At 40.6% G+C, this 27,278-nt stretch overlaps 1 protein-coding gene across 1 annotated transcript in view; it reads right to left on the bottom strand.

The window, feature by feature from the left end:
* Window positions 1-7,098: 7,098 nt before the first annotated feature.
* NOL10 (nucleolar protein 10) overlaps window positions 7,099-27,278 on the bottom strand; it is a 52,742-nt gene continuing 32,562 nt past the window's right edge. The window contains exons 14-21 of the mRNA XM_030489673.1: window positions 22,182-22,308; window positions 20,428-20,507; window positions 20,131-20,229; window positions 19,422-19,511; window positions 17,616-17,789; window positions 16,974-17,221; window positions 11,556-11,658; window positions 7,099-8,227 (exon numbers count right to left, since the gene is read on the bottom strand). Of these exons, the coding sequence (XP_030345533.1) occupies window positions 8,108-8,227; window positions 11,556-11,658; window positions 16,974-17,221; window positions 17,616-17,789; window positions 19,422-19,511; window positions 20,131-20,229; window positions 20,428-20,507; window positions 22,182-22,308 (1,041 nt within the window). The 3' untranslated portion in view covers window positions 7,099-8,107. The remainder of the gene's footprint in view (window positions 8,228-11,555; window positions 11,659-16,973; window positions 17,222-17,615; window positions 17,790-19,421; window positions 19,512-20,130; window positions 20,230-20,427; window positions 20,508-22,181; window positions 22,309-27,278) is intronic.

Here is a 27,278-nt window from a genome sequence, read left to right on the forward strand (position 1 = left end):
GAAGGCTGCTATGAGGTCACCACGCAGCCTTCTCTTCTCCAGGCTGAACAGCCCCAACTTCCTCAGCCTGTCTTCATATGGGAGGTGCTCCAGCCCTCTTATCATCCTCGTGGCCCTCCTCTGGACTCGCTCCAACAGCTCCATGTCCTTTTTATGTTGAGGACACCAGAACTGTACACAGTACTCCAAGTGGGGTCTCACAAGAGCAGAGTAGAGGGGCAGGATCACCTCCTTCGACCTGCTGGTCACGCTTCTTTTGATGCAGCCCAGGATACGGTTGGCTTTCTGGGCTGCAAGTGCACACTGCCGGCTCATGTTAAGCTTTTCGTCAACCAACACCCCCAAGTCCTTTTCTGCAGGGCTGCTCTGAATCTCTTCTCTGCCCAGCCTGTAGCAGTGCCTGGGGTTGCCCCAACCCAGGTGTAGGACCTTGCACTTGGCTTGGTTAAACTTCATGAGGTTGGCATCGGCCCACCTCACAAGCGTGTCAAGGTCCCTCTGGATGGCATCCCTTCCCTCCAGCGTATCAACCGAACCACACAGCTTGGTGTCATCGGCAAACTTGCTGAGGGTGCACTCAATCCCACTGTCCATGTCACCGACAAAGATGTTGAACAGGACCGGTCCCAACACCGATCCCTGAGGGACACCACTCGTTACAGGTTTCCAACTGGACATCGAGCCATTTACCACAACTCTTTGCGTGCGGCAATCGAGCCAGTTTTTTATCCACCGAGTGGTCCATCTATCAAATTGATGTCTCTCCAATTTAGAGACAAGGATGTCATGTGGGACAGTGTCGAATGCTTTGCACAAGTCCAGGTAGATGACATCGACTGCTCTGCCGCTGTCCATCAATTCCGTGGCTCCATCATAGAAGGCCACCAAATTGGTCAGGCAGGATTTCCCCTTAGTGAAGCCATGTTGGCTGTCACCAACCACCTCGTTGTTTTTCATGTGCCTTAGCATGTTTTCCAGGAGAAACTGTTCCAAGATTTTGCCAGGCACAGAGGTGAGACTGACTGGTCTGTAGTTCCCCGGGTCTTCCACCTTCCCCTTCTTGAAAATGGGGGTTATATTACCCTTCTTCCAATCATTGGGAACTTCACCTGACTGCCAGGATTTTTCGAATATGATGGACAGTGGCTTAGCAACTTCATTCGCCAGCTCCTTCAGGATCCGTGGATGGATTTCATCAGGTCCCATGGACTTGTGCACGTTCAGGTTCTTAAGATGGTCTCGAACCTGATCCTCTCCTACAGTGGGCCTAAGGTCTTCGTTCTCACAGTCCCTGCATTTGCTTTCCAAGACTTGGGTTGTGTGATCAGAGCATTTGCTGGTGAAGACTGAGGCAAAGAAGTCATTAAGAACCTCAGCCTTCTCCAAATCCATGGTAGCCAGTTCTCCTGATAGCTTCTGGAGAGGGCCTACATTGTCCCTAGCCTGTCTTTTATTTGCTACGTATCTATAGAATCCTTTCCTGTTATCTTTTACATCCCTTGCCAAACTTAATTCTAGCTGGGCCTTAGCTTTCCTAACCTGGTCCCTAGCTTCTCGGGCAATGCTCCTGTATTCTTCCCAGGCCGCCTGTCCTTGCTTCCACCTTCTATAAGTTTCTTTTTTCCCTCTAAGTTTCCTCAGCAGCTCCTTGTCCATCCATGGAGGTCTCCTGGCCCTCCTGCTGCACTTTCTTCTAGTCGGGATGCAACACTCTTGACCACGTAGCAGGTGATCCTTGAATATCAGCCAGCAGTCTTGGGCCCCCCTGCCCTCTAGGACTGTATCCCATGAAACCTTACTAAGGAGGTTCCTGAAGAGGTCAAAGTCTGCTTTCTTGAAGTCCAGGGCAGTGAGCTTGCTGCATGCTCTTCTCACCATCCTGAGGATCTCAAACTCAACCATCTCATGATCACTAGAGCCAAGGCTGCCCTGGAGCGTTACATTTCCAACCAGTCCCTCCCTGTTGGTGAGCACAAGGTCCAGCATGGCACCTCTCCTCGTCGGCTCCTCTACTGCTTGAAAGAGGAAGTTGTCTTCCACACAATTAAGGAACCTCCTGGATTGCTTGTGCCGGGCCGTACCGTCCCTCCAACAGATGTCAGGATGGTTGAAGTCCCCCATGAGGACCAGGGCGTGCGAGCGTGAGGCTGCTCCTATCTGTCTGTAGAGCGCTTCATCCACAGAGTCCTCTTGATCAGGCGGCCTGTAACAGATCCCCACCGTAATGTCCCCCGTTGCTGTTTTCCCTTTGATCCTGACCCACAAACACTCTGTTACCTCATCACCCATCCCCAGACAGAGTTCCATACTCTCTAGCCTATCACTGACATAGATAGCAACGCCCCCTCCCCGTCTGCCTGGCCTGTCTTTTCTAAACAGCCTGTAACCTTCCATTCCGACATTCCAGTCATAGGAGCCATCCCACCATGTTTCTGTGATACCAATGACATCATATTCCCGTAACCTTGCACACATCTCTAATTCCTCTTGCTTGTTCCCCATACTACGGGCGTTTGTATAGAGGCACCTTATCCGAGCTCCAAATGCAGCCGACTCAATGGCTGGGGCAGCTGGAACATCTCTACATCTCTCCAAGCACTTATTACAGGTGCTGGCAACTGACCAGGAATGTTGGGATGGATCAATGCTCCCCTCCCCCAACACATCTAGTTTAAAGCTTTCCTGACCAGCCTGGCAAGCCTCCTACCAAAACAGCTCTTCCCCTTCTTTGTCAGACCAGCTCCACCAGCCTCCAGTAGATCTGGCCTCCCAAATGGAGCCCCATGTTCTAAATAGCCAAACCCCTGACTATGGCACCAGCTTTCTAACCATTTATTAACCCGCCAGACACGCCTAGCTTTTTTAAGGTCCTCCCCTTTGCCCTGGAGAATCGATGAAAAAACTATCTGAGCTCCAGAGCCCTTAACCACCTCTCCCAGGGCTCTGTAGTCCTTCTTAATGTCCTCCAGGCAACTGCTGTCTATATCTCTAGCACCCACATGGACGACTAGAAGGGGGTAATAGTCAGCAGGACTTACTAGAGCAGGCAGCCTCTCAGCAACATCCCTGATCCGAGCCCCCGGCAGGCAACACACCTCCCTCGAGACTGGATCAGGCCGGCAGATGAGCGCCTCTGTGCCTTTCAAAGTAGAGTCCCCTACTACTATGACCCTCCTCTTTTTCCTGGAGGCACCAGTAGTGATCCTCTTTACTGGTGCATCAGCAGGGTGCTCATTAGGTGTGGTGGGTGCTTTCTCATTAGCCTCCTGCAGAACCGCGAAGCGGTTCTGGGTGGGGACATCAGATTTAGGAGGAAGCTCCTTGTCGTTAATTGTCCTCTTCCTCCTTTTTTTGTTCGTTTTTCTCGTGACTAATTCCCAGCTTCCTGGGTTGCTGCCCTCCTTCTTTCCTGTACGAGCAATGCTGGACGTTTGCAGCCCCTGCGCAGTTTGAGCCTGGAGCAAGCAGCCCAGCTTCCTCTCAGCTTCCCTGGCATCTTTTAGCTCTCCAACAGCCTCCCGCAGCTCAGCCACCTGCTGCAGGAGGACCTCCACCAGAGCGCACCGAGTGCAGCCCTGTCCATCGCGCACCCCCGCCTCACGAGACCAGTCGAGGCACTTCCTACACTCCGAGGTCTGCGCCGCAGCCTCCCCTCTCATCGGCTCTGTCTGGGTGCCTACGCTGGCCACCGCCGGGGCAGAGCTCCCAGAGCGGGCCCTGGTCCTGAGGCGAGTGCTCACCATCCCGCTCGCTGCCCGCTCGCCCTGCCTGCGCGAACTGCCGTGCCACACCCTGTTTGCCCGCCCTGTTCGCCGCGCTCCTGGTCGCTCGCTGCTCCCTGGGATGGGTTTTACCCACTGAGGGCTGGTGCCGTCACTCCTGGCGCCGCCCCCTGTGAGTCAGCTGCTCGCGTCAGCTGAGCTGCCGGCTCCTGGGCAAGTCCTGTCGAGGACTTGAGGCTCCCTCGGTCGCTCTTGCCGCTCCGAACTGAGGCTCCTGGACGCTGTGCTTCCCCCCGCTCCGGTGTTAAAGGCGTCCTCTCTGGAGATACTCACCTCGGCAAATCAGTTGAGATGACATTGCATTAATAGGTCAGCTTGTCTGGAATTTCAAATCTTCCCCCAGATAGCTGTTCAAGGACATTAGCCTGCTTTATCAATCTCAAGAATCTAAACATGCTTCATGCAAGGTCCTTATGTGGGAAGTTTGGGCTCTGTTACCTTCCCTCCACCTTGCCAAGGCTTTGGCTGGCTGTGCAGAAGGCCAGCTCTGGTAACAGCAAGGCCAAACAACTGGGGACCAGACTGCTATGAGAGGAGCTGTGTGAGGAAGAACTCTGAACAGCCCCACCAGATCCCTACCCCTGCTTTGCCTGAGCTATGTTGCAGGTCTGCCCATGCCTGCCCAAGCACTTAATGATCCTGATCTTCTCTCTTGACTTTGGATGTGCCTCATCATTTGTCTGTCTGGTCCATTAGCTGAACCTCACTGCTGCCACCCCACTGCTGCTTTTGTTTGCTAACTGCAGGACTGCACCTCCTGTCACAGAGCTCCCTGCCTTCCTCGCCAGAGCTGCCCACTCCTGCTGCTCCCCAATATCTCAAAACCAAGGCTTGCAAGGAATTTTCATCCCTATTTCCGCAAAAAGCTCTTGGGCTCAAATGCATGCCAGGCAGCTTGGCACAGACCACCAAGCACAGCTTGCCTCTATTCCAGAGTTCCAGTGCTGGACACCCTAAAGAGCCACGCCTCACTGTTAGCAAAATGCAAACACCGATCGCTACTCCTGATCAAAGCGAGCAATACACAAAGAACACCACCACCATCCCCTTTCAGACATTTAGTAGCCAGATCAAGGCTAGGAAATCCAATTTTCTGCATGCCACTGATTCTAATCAGCTGCCGGTTCATGGGAAAAAGGAGCATGAGATTAAAAATTAGTTCAATTAATTTATGAGTTTTAAAATTACATACTATCTTTCTGTTTTAGAGACATGCTGGGTACCCAATCTGCCTGTATTAGAGTAATGTGTGCCTCCTTCAGGAATGTAGCCACAGCAGGAAAACACCTTTGGCACTGCAGACCTGTTTCTGCTTAATTCTCTCTGGTCTTTCAATTCTGCATTAGTCACTGGTTATCTAGTAGAGCATGAATTCAGTTATAGCTATGATGGAGACAGCTTTGCCTCTTCTTCACCTTACACAAATGCCCTACTCCACCATGAGCTCACACAAGCCCTCAGCAATCCAGAGTTTCCTCCAGTGAAAAAATGGTTGAATGAAGAACTGTCCATTAGGCAGGTAGGTGTTCCTGGGCAAAGACAAGCAGACGAATTTACAACCCAGTCCAGCCAAGTTACATTAACCGTTCACGGATATTCAGATTCTCAAGCCAACTCTTAATGTTCTCATTCACAAATACTACCTGTGACTTTCAGTTTTCCAGGATTCTTCTCCATAATGACTAAGTACCTTCTACTTGTACTTCTATCTCTAACTAGCCTGATTCTAGCAAGATTATATATATAATTTACATATGTTGCACATAAAAATACAGCATGTTCACAGGCAAAGCCTGCAGTGCTTTGGAAACCCAAAGCAGTAGGGACTATCTTCAAACAACATAAGCTATGAAGAATACATCAAACCTGTTGTCCAGTTTCCACATTTGCTGCCTATAACATGCAAATCACAGTCACAGTCCTACCATTCCAGGCATCTCACAGGTTACACACAGTATATTTAAACACTGTTTAAAGTGTATCCCAAATTCTTTGATATGAAATAAATGGTGTGCTAAAGACAGTTTGCATGTGCCTTCTCTCAAACAGTACCATGTATATTCCTTTAAACATACAGGCTCTGACCCAAATAAATGACCAGTATTATCATGAGGCACTCTGTAAGTGCATGAAAAGCAAAACACTGACCTTAAGCCAGTGTCAGTAAGAAGAATCTCAAAACAGAAGTACACTTGTAAGCTGAAAGTTAACCATTTTAAACTCAGTTCACTGCTACACTGCAGATCAACTGTGTCTTTCTGTACTGCTCTTGACAGCCAACAGAATCACTGCTGAAATAAGGATGCCTTACACCATAAATGCACCTCTAGCTCTTGATCAAACATAACGGGATTTAGGCCTACCCTGAGAAAGAGCAAACTCCTCCCAACTCCTGTTTTTCCAGTGCCAATTCTGTGCACCTAATCTCCAGTTCTCCCTGTATCAACCAGAATGGTGTCAAGTTTCCGCCATTAATCTTTCCACACTCAGTATAGCCATGAATATGAAGTGAACACACCTGCATTCCATGCAGATAATTTCTAAGAGATAACGCAATGCTCCAGGGGAAAGATGTTGCACTAGTACAAACTTTAACTTGTCACTGTGCATGGATTTGAAAGGCTTGAATGTTATCAAAAGACAAGATTCCAAAAAGAGGGACATACCCTGGAGCATCCACAACTGCGTTACATTTTCTCAGTGGCTACAGAGAAGTAATTATGGTACTTGATACGCAGTATGGGTGAGACTGACACAGGAATACTGGATAGTCCTGTGTTAAAAAGGCTGACAAGCTTATGGACAATGCAGGAACTTAACAACTCGAGATTAAAAAACAGGTAATGAGACTCATCCTTTAGTTGAATGAAAGGACAGAGAGGCAATAGTTACAACTTATGTTTATGGTATTTAACCCAGGTGCAAAAGGCATTTTTAAATTGAAGGAAACTATACAATTAAAAACAGAAGCAAGGAACTAAAGCAGGTAAAATTAAATAAGGGAGAAAGGGAAAAAAAATTAACCATGTAACTGATTATTATCTAACACACCCCAAAAAAGCATCTGGCTATTAGAAACTAAGGTCTTTACTGAAGTAACTACAAAAATTTCATGGCAAATACTGTCCAGGAGACCTGACCACATTAATAACCTCTCTGGTTTAAAAAGCAAAACACTTAACCTCTAAATCTCTTAAAAAGACTTAAAGAGCGATGCGGAGATTCACTGATTCTTGTTGAATCCAAGCTCACAGTTTCTTGGATTTAGCAAAAAGACAATTTATAAAGCCTTTTAAACAGAAATAAACAAAGCTCCTTTAGGATCAAAAGTAAAAATTCATTTATTTTCTTCAGTAGTGAACTACTTACGTAAATGATGGGTTTGCAAGGTAAAAGTCAAGAAGAGATGCTGTACCCTGGTTAGCAACACGTATTATTTTGGGAATCAGAAGAAGACATAGAAAAGATCAATCATTTCCTTAACACAGGTTCTAGTTTCTCAAGTTATTTAATTAGAATAACTTTTTGAAGGCTAGGAGGCTACTGGTATGGCCTTAATATGCTTATTATGTGAACATATACCACTTGGTCTATGTTGAACCATGGCTGGCTTACCAAAACATATTAAACCTGGTCCTAAGGATTCTGAGGAAAGGTAATATTCACAAAATTTAACTTAATAAAACTATGCTTTTGAGATTCCCCTTCGTACATCGGTGTGGCAAGATAGACTTCCTTATAGAGTGCCTTAGAAGAATCTAAATCAGGCATTCTCAATTGCCCTTTTGACAACCATTTGTACCTCTTTGTGGCTACTAAGGCAACCCAAGAATATAAAGTGAAAGTCAGTTTTTGAAAAACACAACTGTGTGTCATCCTTTTGGAACCATAAAAGAAAAATGTTGTGCCCTTGTGAAGGTAAGTTTTTAGACAAAGCAACTTACCCTTGATCTTCCATCTAAGCACTCACAAAGATTTCAGAAAACAAAACCCCACAGCTCTTCAGTTAAATAAAAGACAGGCAGCCTTGTGGTAAACATAAATTCTTATATAGAAAACATCCAGGGTTACACAATAACCAGCTGCTGGTGATTTCTGCACAAATACAGTTCACACTGGAGTTTGTAACAAACCACACCCGTAGTGTCCTCTGTCAATGCTTTTACCTTCAAAAACTTTCCAATAATTAACACACGGTTTTGCAAGTTCTGGTTTTTGTGTTCATCAATGAAACAAAATACAAATATATGGTACTGTGTCCCAGTTTGAAAAAGTCCCCGTTTCAAATAAAAAATGAGAAAAGTTTCTTAAAAAGATAACATAAATCAATGAAACAGTCGTCCTCTTCCTCGTTTGCTCTTGAGATGACTAGCAGGGCGCCTAAGGGTTTTCCTCTCTTGACGATGTTGTTTCTCGGCTTCCTGCTGTTTCCGCTGCAGCTCTGACTGGAATATTAAAACAAAAATAGACTCAGGTTCTTGTAAACCTACATATCACCTCATTGTTCAACTATCTAGATACCAGGTCAGAATTCCATTAGGGAAATCTGGATATGTTACAGCAAATGGTCCCATGCTATCTTGTCTTAAACTTAATTCTGGGTGTCCCTAGGCATTATCATTCCAAATAACTCAGAGAAAACATTTAAGACAAAGATAGCAAAAACCAGTGAATGAAATAATGCATTTCAGATGAAAACCAGTGTCCAACAGTAAAAATTACAGTCCAGAATTTAACGTTTAATGCCCTTAAGAAAGTAGAGAACAATTTGAGGCTATTCAGTATCCCTTTTGGTTAACTAGCATTACCACATTTAATATTTGCACAAATGGACTTTAAAAAGACAGACCAGTTACTTAAATTTGCTGAAACGCGCAAGTTTTCTAAAAAGTGTTCTTAGAATGATACCCTGTATGCAATTCTAGAAAGACTTGCTGTATGAAAATAATTGTAAATCTCTGCTCCTGTGGCACATGCTCTACTAATGTTTTTCCTCTTCATCAAAAACATGCTGAGAGGGTTTCATTTACACACCACATAGATGAAATGGCTCTTGCAGTCATAAACTATTTTCTTTGGAAGACTAAGGCTCATCTTCAAACTAAGCATAAACTGGAACTAGCAGACTTGGCTAGCCAACCTCAGGCAGCAATGAGACCAATTTCAACGGCAGCACAGGATAACCACATTAATAGTGTGACAGAATTACTGTATATGTAGCTGCATCCCCACTGCACCTAATTCTATCAGCAGCAGCATTCATGCATCAGCTCATCTCTCCCTGAATCTCCCATTACAGTATCATTTAAACTTGAGCTAGAGATTTGCATGCAGAAGCAGCATTTTGGCTGAGGCAAGATATGAACCAGTTTATCATCTGTAGCAATAACCCCATTACGGTATCATGGTAACAAAAGCTAGCTGTCTCTAGACTGTATAGAATTTATTGACTCCTGTTTCACTGCAAGAATTTGAGTATGTAATAGTCTCTCCCTCCAGACTTTGTCTAAAACAGTCTTCGGAAATCCTACTTAATTTAAATGTTGACTGCTACTGCTAGTGTACTGAAATGAAATTATCTAGATTTTATCTGAAGCTTTGTGGGGTTTTTTTATTTATTTTGTTGGGGTTTTTTTGGGGGAGGGGGTGTTTCTTTTTTTGGGGGGGGGTGTTTGGTTTTTTTTTGTTTGTTTTGGGTTTTTTTTTTTTTTTTAAGATGTCCTCTATACCTCCTTAGAACCGTAAGTGCTTAGGTATAACGAAATAGCAGGGTTTCTAAAATATCTATTTGCTCTGATAAAGCATGCCAAAATTGCAAAACAGGTACCACACCATACTAAAACCTCCTGAGAACTAAACATATCAATGACAGTTTCATTGCTGGGTCTGTCAGTGGTTGGTGGGCATTCAGGAGGCTGGTAACATACCACAGCTGCAGCAGCCAAGCTCAGTCTCAATTCCACTGACTTGCAAGGTCAAGTGACGTCAATCCTACTGAAGCACAATTCTCTCCCCTATTAAATCTTCGTACCTACTCCTAAACACACCTGCGCTTTAAGGAAATGGCATCACAAAGTGGAAGTTGATGATCAGAGTAACACTAAAATCTCTTTTTTAGCTTGCCAACTTCATCTCTTCATCGTCTGAAAAGGAGTGTGAGGACAGAGCATACTGCATAGCATAATCTCTTCCTAGCTCTCCTTGCTCCATTCCCTGGGACTTCAGAATATATACACAGGGTCTGTTTATTTGAGAGAAGACCTGTAAGTCTTATTTTGCTGTTCTGTTGATAGGAGAAAAGATCTCCACTGTAGATGCATTATTTTTCTTTTAATTAGGCTTTAAAAAGTGTTTTTAATGCAAATGAGCACAATGTACGTATTTCAAAAAAGCAATATCACTTAACAGAAAAAATCCACATACGTTAGCAGCAAAATAATTTAAAAGACTTCAAAGCTATAGCATATCTGATGGAATCAAGTAAAAATGGCATTCTGAAGCACCGTCGTATCTGTCTTCTCCCACATTACTCCCAAATCTTCACAAAACTGTTAGTAAAAAGGTGATAGTTCATTGTTCACCACCAACTGCAAGAAAGCTTGTGGCTTCATGCTTTCTAAGTTAAAGCTACTGTAAAAAAGACTGTGCTTTCGAAGCCTGCAATGCCCATTTAACTAGCTGCAAGACGTAACATATCAGTTACAGCAGTCAGTAAAATCCCCTGAACTGTTATCCTACACAGCACTGCAGAGGAATTCCACAGTCAACATGTTTTGAATTCCAGCAATACAGGAATCAAAAACATATGAAAAAGGACATCTGCAAACAGACAATAATGAGGTAAAACAAGTAAGACAGAAATAGTCCAACACATCTGGGTTATTTAAATTTTTTTTTGAGGCATACCCAATGTGAAAGTCAAACAGCTACTTTTAACCACTCTTTGACAGCAGCTTTACTGGTGAGAATAACATCTGACCACTGATAAGGAGAAATGTACTATAGCAAAGAGGCTTACCTGAAGAAAACCAGTTTTAACTGAAGTACATTTTGTCAGCTTAAGTATCAATTAATATGGGTCTTCTGTGTTTATATTGGGTCCCTTCCCCAGTTCTAAAGCAATTTTCTACCAAAAAACCCCCTAAGTGTTCTACATGCAGTTAACTCTGCCCACACTATAAATTAATCACTTGTCTGTGATTTACAAAATTCCCTAGGATGGGAAGTCAAAGCCCTTTAGGAAAGGAAGATAGGCAGCAGTCAGGTACACACTTCCAATGGAATTTGGCAAGTAGAACAGGACCAGAGTGCATTCTTGTGATCTGTGTTACACAAGTTCAATGACAAAGGTAGTTAGAAGCTTTGTTTTTATCACGCTGAGACCTAGCAACATTATCAACCAAGAGAAAGCCTGTTACCTACAGCATCCTGATTGCATTTGGACCTTCAACCAAGATCTGACCAGTCCTGGCACAAAAGTCAGGTAAGGTCACAAGCTTCTGATGGTATTGTCTGCACATAAACTATTAAAAGATGGGAGCCATTATTTTCCACCGGAACATAAGATTTTATGAGTGCTGCCTGAATTATAAGGATATAAACACACAGACTACTACCGGAGGCCTTCATTCTGTTGGCAAGAAGCAGAAGAGTTGGCAGCTTATAAAGAAACGAAGAGGGACATTTGTTTGACGGTTTTAAAGTTCCTGTTCTTTCATGCAAAAACTAAAGTTACTTGTGTATTATCTTAAAAAAATTATATACATCGCTTACCTTTTTTAATTTGAATGTTGCCTGTTTGCTGCCTACTGTGGTATCAGACACATTCAGCGTGCCAAGCTTTTCTTCAAGCTTTAAACGATCTCCAAGAGTTTTCCTGTAGAGAATAATTAACATTAGTCCCTATTCTTGCCATCTTTTTACTAAAGACTGATAATGCAGTCAAAACTAATCTCAATTTCTCTGAAATGCCATAACTCTAAAAAGTAAACATTCAGTAAACAGAAAACAGACACATTCAAATCATTCCCTCCAGATATTGCTTTCAGTAGAAACACTTCCAAAATTTATGTAGAACTTGTTGGATTTTTTTGCTAAAAAAGCAACAGGACTCTAGTTGAGAAAGAAGTCACACCCTTCCATTGCTATTGTTTTCTATGAAAAGTCAAAAAAAGTCAGGAATATTCAGCTGCACTAAGAGATACCTGCACAGCCCCCACCCCCCCCCCCAAAAAAAAAAAAAAAGGGCTACTCCATATAAGCACAGGCCTTCAGGTGCACTATGCTTGGCCGTTAGTTTCTGTAAGCAACCTGGTACAGAGCCTCTCCTTTGGGCATTGAAGTGTGGCATTTCTACAGAGGAGGAGTTAGTAGCTGTTGTGGCCGAAACAAATACTGCCTTCAGCTTTCCTCCACTGGAGGATGTCCCTACAAAAACAAGACACATGGACGTGCCCCAGTTGTTCTAGGTTGCAAGCTGATATTTAGTATGACCATTGCTGATTCAGTTACATTGGGTTGTAAACTGGAACAACCGAGGAATGGAAATACACCTTGTTCTCGCGTAGCCTCCAGCACAGGGTGAGGCAGGCAGGGATGGTCCTGGCTTCAGCCAGCCTCCCAAAAGGCACCTGTGAGTCCTGATATGGCTTGTCCTCCCTTCTATAATGTGGGTCCTATAAGCAGGTAGTGCCCCCTGAGAATATGACATAGCTTGTAGGATCAGACAAACTCATTCTCCAATATGCTTAGAAAACATTCACTTAACTGTAAAGGAAATTAGTTTCTGCAATTTGAGATGCTGCCATTGATGCTTTATTAAATCTCTCTGAAAAGGGCTAAGAGACATTTTTTGTACAAGTTTTAAAGTGGAAAATAAGTCATCATAAAAATACAGACGATTAGCAGCCACCAAAGTTGATGGCATTTACTATGGATGAAGGGCTCATGGACTGTGGCCTATGCATGAAGCCTCTGAAGTCCACTGAATTTTGGTTAATGAGCCATTTTATGTAACAAAGACTTTTCAGATTAACAATGAAAAATTACTGTCAAGAATTACTTTATCTCTCATGACTAGGTACTTTGATTGTATTTTTTTTCTGTAGTATATTTTTCATTCAGTACATGTAAAAACTTGTTCCATCTGTGTGAATTGGGAAGACAAGCTAAGCCTTAGAGCTAACTATGGCAGAAGATCAGTCACTGACATTGTGGTGGGATTTCTACATTCAAGTGAAGTCCCATTTTCCTCCCCTTTGAAAGTGAACTGGAGAAATATGGCTTCTACCCAGCAATTATTTAGCATGACTGCCTAGATAATGCTTCAGTCAGGAGAAAAACTAAAATGAGGAGATACTAACAAAACGCTGTGGGGTTCCAATTTTACCGAACAAATGCAGGTATGGCTGTATTTATGTGAAAATGTGCAGACCTTAAATAATAGTGAATTGCACACACTGATACACAAACACAACAGCTGGGTCGGTTGTTTGTTTAAATCATTCTCAACAAATTGATTCAAGGGATGCAGTAACACTGTTATTAAAAGCAACTTCCCCTGCCCTGCAGTAAAAAACAAACAAAAAAGTTGCCCAGGCACTTCTTTTTTTGCTCATTATAAAGAGAGAAGCTTTTCAAGACTTTTCCTGCTGGTTTAATTCACCAATACCTAGGAATGTCAACTATGCTTTTGTTGGCTTTCTTGGCCACCTCTGAAGACATATACATTGACTGTCATTCTTTACAAAGCATGACTACCGTAGTTTTTAATTTTGACATGCTCTAACTTCAATAACAAACCCTTTAATGGGACATCAAGAAAATCAAAAGAGCTCTCAGCACGCTGATAAACACCATTTCCTTTTCTGGATTCCTTTTAAGTTACTTTGTAAAGAACTTATGCAGTAAGTAAGTAAATAAAGCAAAGTTCTGCAGGTTTTTATGTGCAAGCATTGGACCGCAAAAAGGGAAAATGAAATGTAGACGGATTTGAGACAAGGCAGTTTTTACAACCCTGAGTAAATTTTGCAGCTTTCCTGTGCAAAGAAATGCATAGACTGTTGGCCTATGAAGAAATTTATAGTACGCACCACTGCTTTAGAAGTTGGGCTTGGAGCCGTGCTGAGTCAGGAACATGTCGAAAGAAACACCCAGTTTTATATAAGTCATAAACTGTTTCCTCAGGTAGAACATTATACGATTAGAGAAAAAAAGAACACCTAGCCATTAAATGCATAGTGAAGGTATTAAGGTACTTAATTATATTGGTCACAGACCATCATTCCGTAACTTGGATAACTCAAACGAAAGACAAACATGCCAGCCTCACCAGATTGTACATGCCACTACAGTCTTTCCAATTTTCAGTACATTACTTGAATTAATTATTTTTATGCTGACTACTTATCAGTGAATAAGGCCAGCTGAAAACATATTTAAGTATTTTCTTCATAAAATTCTAATACGTAAAAATGCTTTTTAATCAAACAAGTTAGCTCACAATGCAGACTAAGTCAGTATGATTACAGAATCGTATCAGCTATATAAAAAACAGATACCAGCTGTTAATTTATATATTTTGTCTAAGAATTTGAGGAATATCAAACTCCATACTGGAGTTTCTGGATGAACACAAATGGCATCAGTGAGTAGAAAGCTAACTGCTTAGACAGAAATAAAAAAAAAACAATGAAGACAATTCAATGACAGCAACTTGGAAAATCAGAAAGGATGTGATGCTGCCATATCCATTTTTTGGTCATATTAGTCCATCCTCAATTTTCTCTCCTCTCTCCTTATTTTTTTTCTTTTTTAACATTTTACATTACACTCCATCCGTGCACCTACCACAGAGAGGGTATCTAACCTCAGCCCCCTAATTATGATTCTCTGATTCTTGACATGAGGAAGAAATTTTTTACAGTGAGGGTAGTAAAACACTGGCACAGGTTGCCCCGAGAGGCGGTGGATGCGTCATCCCTGGAGACATTCAAGGCCAGGCTGGATGTTCTGAGCAACCTGATCTACTCGAAGATGTCCCTGCCCATGGCAGGGGAGTTGAACTAGATGACCTTTAGAGGTCCCTTCCAACCCAAAATATTTTATGATTCTATCACACCTTGAAAAATATTCTGCAAAGAATTAGCAGCGAATCTTAAGACAGGTTCTCTTTCCCCTAAAAGCAGTCTTCTAGAAGTCTTTCTATGGCTTACACCATCATCGATATTCCTCCTTCCACTGGACAGGTCTGTGGTATTTGCTTTCATTTTTCACAAGCTGAAGCAATGATTTTTCTCCCTCAGTACACCAGACGAAAGAATTTACTTTGTCCTGTGTTACACTGTACTATTTTTTTTCCAAATGTTTCTCTTCCTTACATTTGTCTTGGCTTATTTACTTAACTTTCAGTATCCCTGTTCATATTTAAGCCTTCCATGTTTTGAACAAGATGAAATCTTAATATTTCAAATTAAGTGTCCTTGAGAATTTCCTTTTGAGGTCAGCAGCTGAAATTGTGTAAAAAACTCAGTATGTGAGTAGGCTGCAACCACACTGCCTTTTAGTAAAGTATTTCAATGGCAATGAGAATACAGTGCCATTTGACCAGTATCTCGCTCCTTTCAAGTCACTTGCTAATACGACTATAAGTACCATGTAAAAAACATCCTTAACCTACAATACTCTGACAGAGCGTCCAGTGTGGATTTTCTCCTGACAAAGAAGAAAACCTGATAAGAGTAAAAAATTGCTTAATCTTCTGGAAAAGAAAAACAATCAGAAGAAAGTTGATGGAGAAATCCAAGAACATTAGAGTCCAGAGTGAATGTGTATATTCAATATGAAGAACAAAGAAAAATCTCTGTGTGAGAACACTTGCTGATAAAAACCAGCTATGGAAAACATGGGAATTAGTTCTGCAGAACTGCTATAAACCCTTATTTATAAAAACTACTACTTCTATTTAAAGAGGTCTTACAGGAAGAAAATGGAAAACAGACTACTAGATTACTGTAGAAACATTGTCTCAGTAATCCTTAAAGACCATTTTACATTATAACTCTGGTTAAAAACTTGCACATTTAAGGGACAGACTGAATTTTTATCAAATGTTTCTTTACGTATCTCCAGAAAACTTCCATCACAAAACAACTAGGTTGTAGAGTCAGCCATTAGTGACATGAAGAAATAGCCTCATTATATATATTATTCACTTCCTTTGACTGTAACATTTAATTCTAAGCAAAAACGTAATGGCTATTATGAGATCCATCTAGCCCAGCAACTTGTTTACAACATTAGTCAAAATTCTGCTCTGCATCCAGAACGCTACAAGATCTTTGAAGCTACTGTGTTTCAAATTTTCAGTATTAGTGTCTACGCTCCAAATAATAAAAGGCTAGTAAATCTCATCTTCCAAAGGGCTACACTCGCCTCCAAAAAAAAAAAAAAAAATCAGTGAGATTTTCAGGCATTAAGCACCTCAAAGTGCTTTAATTTGACGTACTCAAAGGCAAGTCCTTCAGTTTGATGTACTTTGTACAGTACCCAGCTACTTCAGTTGATCACCAATTCAAGGAAACCCAAATAAAAAAACAAAACAAAACCGAATCTGATTTTTTGTATTGCAAAAAGGAAACCAGAAATAGTAAGGCCTGACAACATAAGGACAGCACCGTTTTTTGGAAGTTTCTGGATGTTATAAAAATACCCAGACAAAACATGATTTTTCCTTTGTTTGGTGTTGTATTTTGTTGGGGTTTTTTTTCCACCTTGATCCTACCCTCAAAAATAGTGACCAGTGATGCAGTATTCCACATCTTTTTGGAGGGTCGGATGAAAAACATCCATGCTGTCAACCTCATACTGACATGGCGGAGAAATATAACCAGTCTCACAGTGTTGTTATTTGTGAGAGCAGCAGTTTACCAACACTGAGTAATGGATCCCCAAATCTGGCTCAAAATATTAATCTCTTACTCATCTGTGTCTCTGCCATATTTCAAACATCATATCTGTTTGACTACAAAACAAAGCTTTCAACAATTATGATGCTTTAAGTTATATCCTTGAGTCGCCAGATGTGGCATTACTAGCAAGCGCTTCCAAGCCAAAACGCCACTGGCCTGCATTGTAGACAAATACTTGAGAATCATCCACCCCCAGCTATTAAAATAGGAACATTAGTCTTACTTCATTAATTTTTGTTTTTTGGCAGAGTCTTTGAAGCTTCTGAATTCCTCTCCTTCTTTAATCTCAAAAAACTGAGGTTTCAGTAATGTTTGCTGATCCTCCTTGAGCCTTTCCTGCCGCTTTACTTTTTCCTCTTGGCGTAGAAGCTTGTGCTGTTTCCTGACCTCTTCAACCCAGCCTTTTTCATCATCTGAACTCTCGGAACTTTCTGCATCACTTGCTTTTCCTTCTGGTTCTTCCTCCTCTTCCTGCAGACAAAAATAGTATAAAATAAGAAATCATCAACTGATTTTCTTTTCAAACCATTCCGGCAATTAGAGTACGTGACAGCTGTTACATAGATGCAGTTGAGGAGAACTAACATTTGAACTAAAGAACAGCAAATAAGCAGAAGATATATTATAAATTTGTTTCCGCCTACATATTTCATGTTTTTCAAACTTATATTCATGTAGACACAATACTGTTCACATCTAAAAACTTGGATGACATTATAAATTACCCTTAATTACTGCAGCTGTTAAGACATTCTTGCATTGCCTCCATCTTCTTTCTAAGGTGAAAGATCTGAATGCTTGAAACAAAGGGAAAAAAACATCATGCTACGGATTTTTTTCCTAATCCAAATGGAAAATATTTTACCCGTTCTTGTGCTTCCAGTTCCTCCAACATCTTTAGTTTCCTCTTTCTTTTCTCACTTATTTTAGAGACAAGTGGGTTAAGTAGCCTAAATTCTTCACTCTGCTCATCCACCTGGAAATCTGGATTCTCAAACATGACCTTAAAACGATCATCTTTCAGAAGACTAGGCAGATTCTGGAAAAGCAGCAAAGCATGAATGAGTTCTAAAATTCTGAAACAGACATTGGTAAAATAAGTAACACCTTTTTAATTAAACATAACTCAAAACCACTATGTGAAATGCCAGGTTTTTTATGCTTCCAGGTCATATGAAAATCAAGATTTACGCTTATTATATTTTATTACATAAATATCATTCAAAGCTACCTGTAAGCAAGACTTTTTAAATGCACACTATAGACACCTTAAATACACTATTACTAATATTTTTGAATTAATGTTTCTCACACATTCAGCCAGCTAGTCTGGAGACATGTTTATATCTATTGACTAATCAGCAGTACCTCCCAGGCAAATACCCTGTCTGACGGGGATGATTCTACAACATGTACAACACCTTATCAGGGTAAACATGTCTTTATGCAATGCTACTACTGTTTTACTGAAAGTAAGAATGTTTCTATATATCTTATAACACTTTTTCTTCACTGCCCTTGCATACAGAACGGAAAAGGCAGTTTCATTCACGTCAAAGTGAAATGAACTCAGTGTAAATTACGCTACTGTTGAATCAGGAGCAGTTCAAGCTACAATTTCAGCTTATGTAAATACCTGTTGTCGTCATTTTAAAATCATTGAATACATAGCTTTTTACTATAAAAAGCTGATCTTTCAGCATTGCCAAACTTATACCAGCACATTCATCCCACCCTTCCAGTGTTACCTAAAAGAAGGGGGCGTGGAGGGGAGAGAAGATACAGACAAAAATAACATTTTCTTCATAAAACTCTAATGCCATTTCAGAAAAATAACCAGAACATGCATCTTTTAGTATACTTTTTTTATTCTGCTTCACAATCTGTAACACAATCTGTATGTACTCCTAGACATACCAGCTCCCATTTATTGAACTCATATTTCCATTGTAAAACTGGCTTAGACAGTCTGCATTTAAGGTTTTACCACCACCTACTTTTTCAGTAGTTAATGCTTCCTACCAGCTGTAACACACAGGATTTCATTCGATGCCACATGAAGCTAATGCCTGCCTTACATGTATGCTATATTCCTGTGAGAATGAACACCTGTGAAGTGCTACCTATAGAAAGCCCCCCTCCCAGCAGATATTAAACATGAACTCATTTTTTCCTTTAGACTTCAGTTAGGATAAAAATGGATTATTTTCAATATCAGGAAGAATTCTTGTTGCACAAGAGCAAACCATTTTGGCTATTTTTGTTAACCAGGTATACAAAGGCAATTTTATCTTCCAGTAACATCTGTTTTGTCACGGTCACCACCAAAACACCACCAAATGCAAACAGGTCTTTTTCAATCAACTTTGGTATTGACTCTGCATTTAGCAGAGTCCTACAAAGCCCTTATCTTCACAGTGAGTATTTCATAATTTTAAGCTGTAAGTTACTACATGGCCTTTTTGGTGCTGCAGCTACTGCAAAGTCCACCTTAAAGCCACCCAATAGAGTAAGTTACATATGAGAAACAGAGACAATGGAATTTTGAATCTGTTTGGCCAGATAACAACGGGAAAAAACCCCACAAACACAACAACAAAAACCCCTCAATACTGTAAGCATTACTATTTCTGTACCCCCAGTTACAGAAGTCCCCAAAACAAAAGCTCACCTTCTGTTTCCTTTTTCTAGTAACCTGCTGCTCTTCTCCTTCTTCTTCAATGAGTTTGAGTGCAAGCTCTTTATTGACTTTCGGAAGTTTCTAAAAGCAATTAATCAGTAAATTACTCTTTTACACATGTTTTACATTCCTAAATGTGGTGAGGAGAGAATTCTTATTCATTCTTATAGCTCTTTCTGAAAAGCTCCATGACTGGTCCCAGATATTTCTAGGTACTAGTAAAGCAATAGTATTTGGAGAAAATTTAATCATAACTTATCGTTTTTTCCTTGTCAACAAGTACTTTAAAAGAAATTATTTCTTCTTGTATGTTGAGCAAATTCAATCCAGAAAGCTACTAGCTGTAAACACAATACTATTTTTATATACCTTTTTCCAGAGTAGTATGTTTTAATGACTTAAGTCATTTAGTTTAATGACAGAAGTAGAAACTGCGAATTTCACCAGTGGGTTATCTGCTGAAGTGGCAAATGTGATGAAAGCTACACTTTTACAGCTTGGTATCACTAGTTTTCATTTGCAGGAATCACACACATGGGAACTACATAGTTCCATTCAAAAGGTTCTATAAATTATTTTGTATCTCTGACAATGAACAGAATCAAATCCTAAGTCATTACATCTCTGAGATACTCTTAAGAGCATATTACTTTTTATGACCAGTTTTCCTGGAAGTACAGTCATTGTTTACAGGATTTACCTTTAGTTGAACTCTCTGTGCACGTGTTTCTTCTATCTTCTGCCTTATTTTCTCTCTCCTGTATTCTTCATAGGCAAAAGGATTGGCCATCATTTTTGCCTTTGAACAAGCAGGAGGAAGTAAGAAGAAAATATCACTAATGCAGGCCACAGTCCGTTATTTGGAGGGAAAAAAACCAACCAACCAACCAACAACCACAAAACCCCCCAAACAAACAAAAAACCCCAACCAAATAAAACCCCAACACACAGATTTTATTGCTAAGATTAAAAATTGACAAGGATCAGCCTTCTTTACCTTATGATAAAGTCTTATGTCCATGAAAAAGCCATGCATATATGCTCTGAGCAATGATGATCCAATGAGATGAGCAAGGCCTAGGGAAAAAAGTTACAGAGGATTTCAAAGAGCTTTCATATTTAAAGAACTCCTATTCCAAGCCAGCCACTTCACTTACCTGACTGAAGACAAATGAGAACTACCAACACAACACACCAATCTAACAGTCACCTCCATTACATCAAGGATAAGTAAAACCGCAAAAAGACAAACCAAAACAGAAAGAAATCCCACCCCACAGTTTGGCCAACCAGAAATTTGAGCTGCTTCAGAGTCACAAATATCCATTTTTCTTGCCAAAACATATATTACTGTGCACTTTTTAAAATGCCCACATGCACTACATTCCGTAACAGCTTACATAAAAAAATTCAAGAGGATTTTTTTTTTTAAAAGCCCATAGATGTTTGACAATCACTTTTCTAGTGTGGTATAGAGATGCTTTTAACTAAAGTGTTTTGCCTTGTGTAACTTTCCTAGAAGAATCAACATGTTGAAAAAACCCCTTCACGTTATAAAAGTGTTACCCTAAGCCCTAAACTACGTAAGAATGAAAATACTTCAGAGTTTTGTCATTTTCCTTCCATGTATCTTCACAAAATTCCATGACTGAGAAAAGGAAAAGGTTTTAATAGCAAAACATCCTCTACAACATGCCAATCTTTAGAAATTAAGAATTAACAAACTTCTTCTAGAACTAAATGGCAAAAAATTGAGAGAAACCACTGTGTGCCTCAGAAAGCAAAGTTATTGCTAAAAATTTTAATTGTTTCCAGGAAACAATCTTCCTTCATATTCCAAAATATGAGTACTCCAGCTAATGGCCAGTAATACGAAGAAAACCTGACATATGAAATACAAAATATCCCTTAGGCTGGTTCTTCATTTGAAAGCTTGCATTTATGGCAAAATGAATTTGACTAAGGTATAGTGAATTTAAAGCAGAATAAGTATTGCAAGTCAAGTCTCTGTACATAATACTATGTTGCCTTATTCTGTTAAAATTGGGATAGGGGTCTGAGGGCTACATTCAGACACCTACTCTAGGATTGTAATGCTGAAGATGCAGGTGCTTTAAATGACCTCCTTGTATGGCCTCCTGCAAGGCCAAACCCAACTCCCATCTTCAGAGGTAAATTAATTAAACTGGATCAAAACACTGCAATCAAAATATGTAACGGACAGAAAAAAGTCTAACTGCCTTGGGAGAAGCATGCTTGCCTTCTCTGCTATGTAATTCTCAGCATTCCAATTCCATGAACCTGTGTTTCTATTAGCCCCAGAATGATTTGTTTTTTCTGGAAATCACTACATTCAAATAGGGTAGTCTTTGGCAGATTTTGCTGTGAGTTCCAACATCCCATTTGAGTGCCTCAAAAATACTTTGAAAACTAAACCAACTTCTCTTCCCATGCCTTTCATTTAGTGTCTGAAAGCACACACAATAGATTCCTAGACATATTAAATCAGCCAATCATCATCTAGATATTTGCAACACAAATATCTAGTGATGCACTGGGAACTTTGGTTGGGAACCAAAGAACATGAAGCCATCAGTCTGGTATATTACTAACCCAGAAGACTAGAAGAAACTTCTGCCAGTGAATTTCTAGCAGTCCTCATACATCACATCAGAATTACAAAACTTGACAGTGAAAGTAATCAAAAACTAAACAAAGAAGCCAGCTAAAGAGGATGTTGAACTGCTTTACCTAAATTTTCAAGGTCTTTTCTGGTAACGAATTTGTAATCATCATAAACTGTGCTCTCTGGATTCTCTTCCAGTTCTTCAGTCAAGCTGTCCAAGAAGGAACACCATTTTGGGGCAGGTCCTAAAACCTATGGATATTATGGAAAGTTAGACCATTGTATAGTCTTACTGAAAAAACATACATTTAGGGTCCCAACTACTGTGCTGTAATGAAGTAACAAATGAATCCCTTTGAAATCAAACAGACCTTAAGAGCAACAGCAGTTAGAGAACACAATTAAACCTATTGCTTGCAGTACCAGTAAAGAGTATGATGGATTATGTAACTGTTATTTTCATGTATGTCATTTATTTCAGACCAACTATCTAGAGGTTTTAAATTTAACTGTTTCAACTGGTCCCAGCCTAATTGATTAATTTATTAGAAGCTCAGAGCCAGACATTATGAGCTAATGGCACTAGATAGCAACTAATCTATCTATCTATCTAATCTAATCCATCCATAATCTATCTATCTAATCCAACAGCACTGTTGGATCTTGAACTCATTAAGTTCACTATGCAATCATGTTAAATCCAACTTTGCCCTATTGATTTTAATTAAAACACTACAGATATATTTAAGGTATTTTTATTCAAGGATAAACCCAGACTGTATGAACAGACAATAGGAAATATTTAAAAATTTGCATATTTCCACCATGAGGAAAAGGATTTATCTGAACAATATTATGTTGCACTATTAATGTACTTTTCCATATAAGATTCCTCCAACTTCCCAAGTCAACAAATTAGCTCCCTTCACTTTTCCCTCCCACTGTTCTGATTGAAATTCCTCTCTATCCTGTTGCATGCAGCCACACTCAACTGTTCCAGTACTATTATTTTAGTAGGTGAGTTAGCTGAATGGAAAAATCCAACACTACATTTTTCTCTCTAGAGCAAATCAGCTTACATTTTAGAACATAAAGTGGCCAGTTAACTGCTAGAGCTGCACTTTCAACGAGACTTCCGATCTGTTTGCTAAATATTCACAATAAAAACTCTTCAGTCAACATGACCATAAGAATTGTTGTGATTCAACAAAACCATTTTAAGATCCTGTTTGATTATGAAAACAAGAAGTGATTTTATGTGTATAAAATACATACAGTTTGTTTTAACATGATAGCGTGGTTACAGTATGAGATAAAGCTGTTCATTTTAAAAAAAAAGTCTTCTTTGGAAGACAACTATACATAAAAAGTTATATATTTGTATTCTAAACCACAATATTATACTAATATTTTAGACATTAAAACTCCACATGGTAAGATTGTATTCCAGACCACTACTGTCTCCACATCAAGTATGATTTATCTTTAAGATATCAGCCCTAGCTGAGAACTGTAATATGCCAAACGGAAAAAAGAATACTTTAACAGTGCTGCATATTTTATTCCAATTATGAAGAGTTTCCAAGGAAAGACCTGAGATGTCACTAACAGGAAAGGTTTTGCCTACTTCATGATTAACCAAATCCCCATGTCTGCCCCAGTAATACTCAGCTTAAACCCTATAAAACATTGATTGATTTCTTGCCAACATTGTAGAAGCTTTTGTCTCCATCCAGATTTTAATTTTTTCAGTTATTCCTCAAAACCAACTTCTTCAAATCTGAATGCCGTGTTTTTATATTAATATGAGAAAGCAGTTTAGATATATTACATGTACCACTGGGTTTCATGCCATCCAAGAAACCCGTTATCTGGGCCTCATTACCAGACCATCAAAGCATGACTGGGGTGGAAGAATCTTCTCTAAAGTTTACCTATAGTTTTGTTTTCAATGAAGCAAGTTGCTTATTAACTAAAAAACAAAAAAAAAAACCAAAAAACCAAAAAGCCTTCTCTTGCAATAAAATTTAAGTACAACTTAAATTGTAAATCAAAAGAAGCATGACCAGCAGGTCGAAGGAGGTGATCCTGCCCCTCTACTCTGCTCTCGTGAGACCTCACTTGGAGTACTGTGTACAGTTCTGGTGTCCTCAACATAAAAAGGACATGGAGCTGTTGGAGCGAGTCCAGAGGAGGGCCACGAGGATCATAAGAGGGCTGGAGCACCTCCCGTATGAAGACAGGCTGAGCGAGTTGGGGCTGTTCAGCCTGGAGAAGAGAAGGCTGCATGGAGACCTCACAGCAGCCTTCCAGTATCTGAAGGGGGCCTACAAGGATGCTGGGGAGGGACTCTTCCTTAGGGACTGTAGTGGTAGGACAAGGGGTAATGGGTTCAAACTTAAACAGGGGAAGTTTAGATTAGATATAAGGAAGAAGTTCTTTACAGTGAGGGTGGTGAAGCACTGGAATGAGTTGCCCAGGGAGGTTGTGGATGCTCCATCCCTGGCGGTGTTCAAGGCCAGCTTGGACAGAGCCTTGGGCCACATGGTTTAGCGTGAGGTGTCCCTGCCCATGGCAGGGGGGTTGGAACTAGATGATCTTAAGGTCCTTTCCAACCCTCACTATTCTATGATTCTATGATTCTATGAACTTCTCTGCTGAAGATTATTAGAAATGAGATTAAAGAATCCTTGACTCACGTCCATTCCCATTAAATACAAAGCTCCCTTTCATTCCACCTTGCTGACACATCATGTAAAGATCTCTATCACTTCAATGAAGCTTTTTCATCACTTCCATGTCTACAACACGACCTGCTCAAGCCTTACAAAGCTCACATTACACATTAGAACTCAGGCCTCTCCAACCAGTTAGGGTAATCCCCAATGGGTTCTTGACTGGCATAAATCTTTGAACAAGGAACTAAAGCAGAAGTCTCACAAAAAAGGGAAAACAGTTATCTGCTCTTCAGCTGTAGATCCACTCACTGTTCCAAGTATCCCTGTACTCAAAACTGGTATCAAGAGTAAAACCTTTCACGGCACGAAGCCAAAAGACCCAATTATTCATTATAATCCGTGGAGTGAGTAGGATGATCACACCATAGAAAACAAGGAGAGGGAAATGAGATAATTAACGGAAAAAAGCAGTGGCAGAATACCAGGAAAAAACAGAAAGTCCAACCATTATTCAAATTTCACATGTAAACTGACAAAAAGGAAAACCCCACCGAGATGCCTGTGTATGCTTTATTGCCTTATTTCCCTCTCTCCCACCCGACCCAAACCACCTGCCTACCTATTCTAGGACACCTTCGAAGCTTTGCTTTGAATATTAAAATGGAACATTTTAAACAAAGATTAGGAAGAAATTTAAGAATAGAAAAGGCAAATAATACCAACCATGACAAAAAACATAAACAAGAAACGTCCTTCTCTTGCAATCATAGAATCATCCAGGTTGGAAAGACCTTCAAGATCATCAATAGTATTCTTCACAGAATTTAACTGCTACTTCATTTTATCTGCAAAGTTTAATGCTCCTCTCTCATCCACTGTCAACCAACAGACATCCCAGGATGGCACCACTCTGAAATGGCAGGCTCTGCCACTCCTATGCCCAGGTACATGTGGAACAGTTCAGAGGGCTGCTCTGCACTAGGTCACCAACGATGAGGTAGTTCGGTGATGCCAGTCTGTCCCCCTGCAGTCCACATGGGTTTTCATACAGCACAACTAGGACCCTCCAGAGAACCTGCCACCTCCTCAGCCTGGTATGCAGTCCCCACCAAAACCACCAAAAAAGCCACCAAGCTGTGGAGTTTAGGTATGCTAATTAATGTACTTGTCAATTTAGACTGGGAAGTACAACTCCACCACATCTAAGGGAGAAAAATGCACTGGAATTCACAGCAAGGATAAGGAAATGTTATCAAGGCAGGCAGTCACATGCAACCAAACTGACAGACCTCATTTTCACAATATTTATGATATACCAAATAAGTTTCTCTGCAAGTTTTAGAAAAGCTGCACACAGCTAATGGGAAAATCATGAAGAAATGAGTGCACATCAACACTTGGTTTTTACTCAAATATTTCTTAGGATAGGAAAACCAGACATCATCATCACCACCAGTGACTGAATCAGTAGTTTTGCTATTTTCATTATTTTTCTACTTTCAGTAGGAAAACCACCTCTTGAGACAATTTCTGCCAATTGCTGGTGAAAATCAAGAAGATCATCACTGAAAATATTTTTGCCTATCCAGAGAGGAGCCTCACCTGCGGGCTGGGCCCCGCTGGCAGTGAGCATGGTGGGCTGCCCCTGCTCCTCTTCCAGCGCTCTCCTCCTTAACCCACTGGAAATAGCACCCACGAGGTGATCAAAATGCAGTTATTCCACCATTAACCTGCAAGACTCAGCAGTGGCAGGGTCACACCTGGCAGGAGATGAGCAGCAGCCAGGGAGCACAGCCCTCTCCTCCCCACAGATACCTTGCCATTGCCTTTTGTGTCTTATACCAACCACAAGAAGATGTGGACTTCATAATTATTAGTATTGTGCCATCTAATGCTGGGGTTTTCTTAGTACATATTAGAATGTTTTTTTAACTTCAGACACAGCAAACAAAATATGATAAGTAGTCTAGCATACAACTGAGCAGAGAAAAATGCAAGGCCAAACTGTTTAAGAAAAGGAAGATAAAAATGTTGACAGAAAAATATTTTTTTAAATATTATAAAATAAGTTCAAAAAACACAGTCTTTTGTATTCTATTTTACAAGATGTTTAACTTAATAGTCCTGTAGAACCACGATTCTTACATGGTACAGCCCTGCCGTGCCCTAATGGCCATGCCTAATTCCTGAGCACTTCTGCAGAAAATACCATGCTGTCATCAGGCTGTAATTCCCCTGAAATTAATCAATGCTAGGAAAGAGTAGGTATTATTCCCAACCCACAACAGATGTTCCTTATCTTCGATCTGGAACAGCAGAGAGCACTTGTATAGAGCAGAGAGCTTTTAAATACACTCAACAACATGACACCCAGCTCCACAGAGCCCTTAGAGCCACAGAAAAACTGGTCTGATCCTAATGAGTATTAAACATATTCAACAACTTGAACGATGCCCAGGATGTGCAGAGACTTCCAGAAGTCAGACGTCATGAGATTTAAATTAAGCGACTTTGAATGCACCTACAGACGAGTATTGGTAAGTC

Source organism: Strigops habroptila, chromosome 6, assembly GCF_004027225.2.
Source record: "Strigops habroptila isolate Jane chromosome 6, bStrHab1.2.pri, whole genome shotgun sequence".
In the NCBI taxonomy this organism is placed as follows: Eukaryota; Metazoa; Chordata; class Aves; order Psittaciformes; family Psittacidae; genus Strigops; species Strigops habroptila.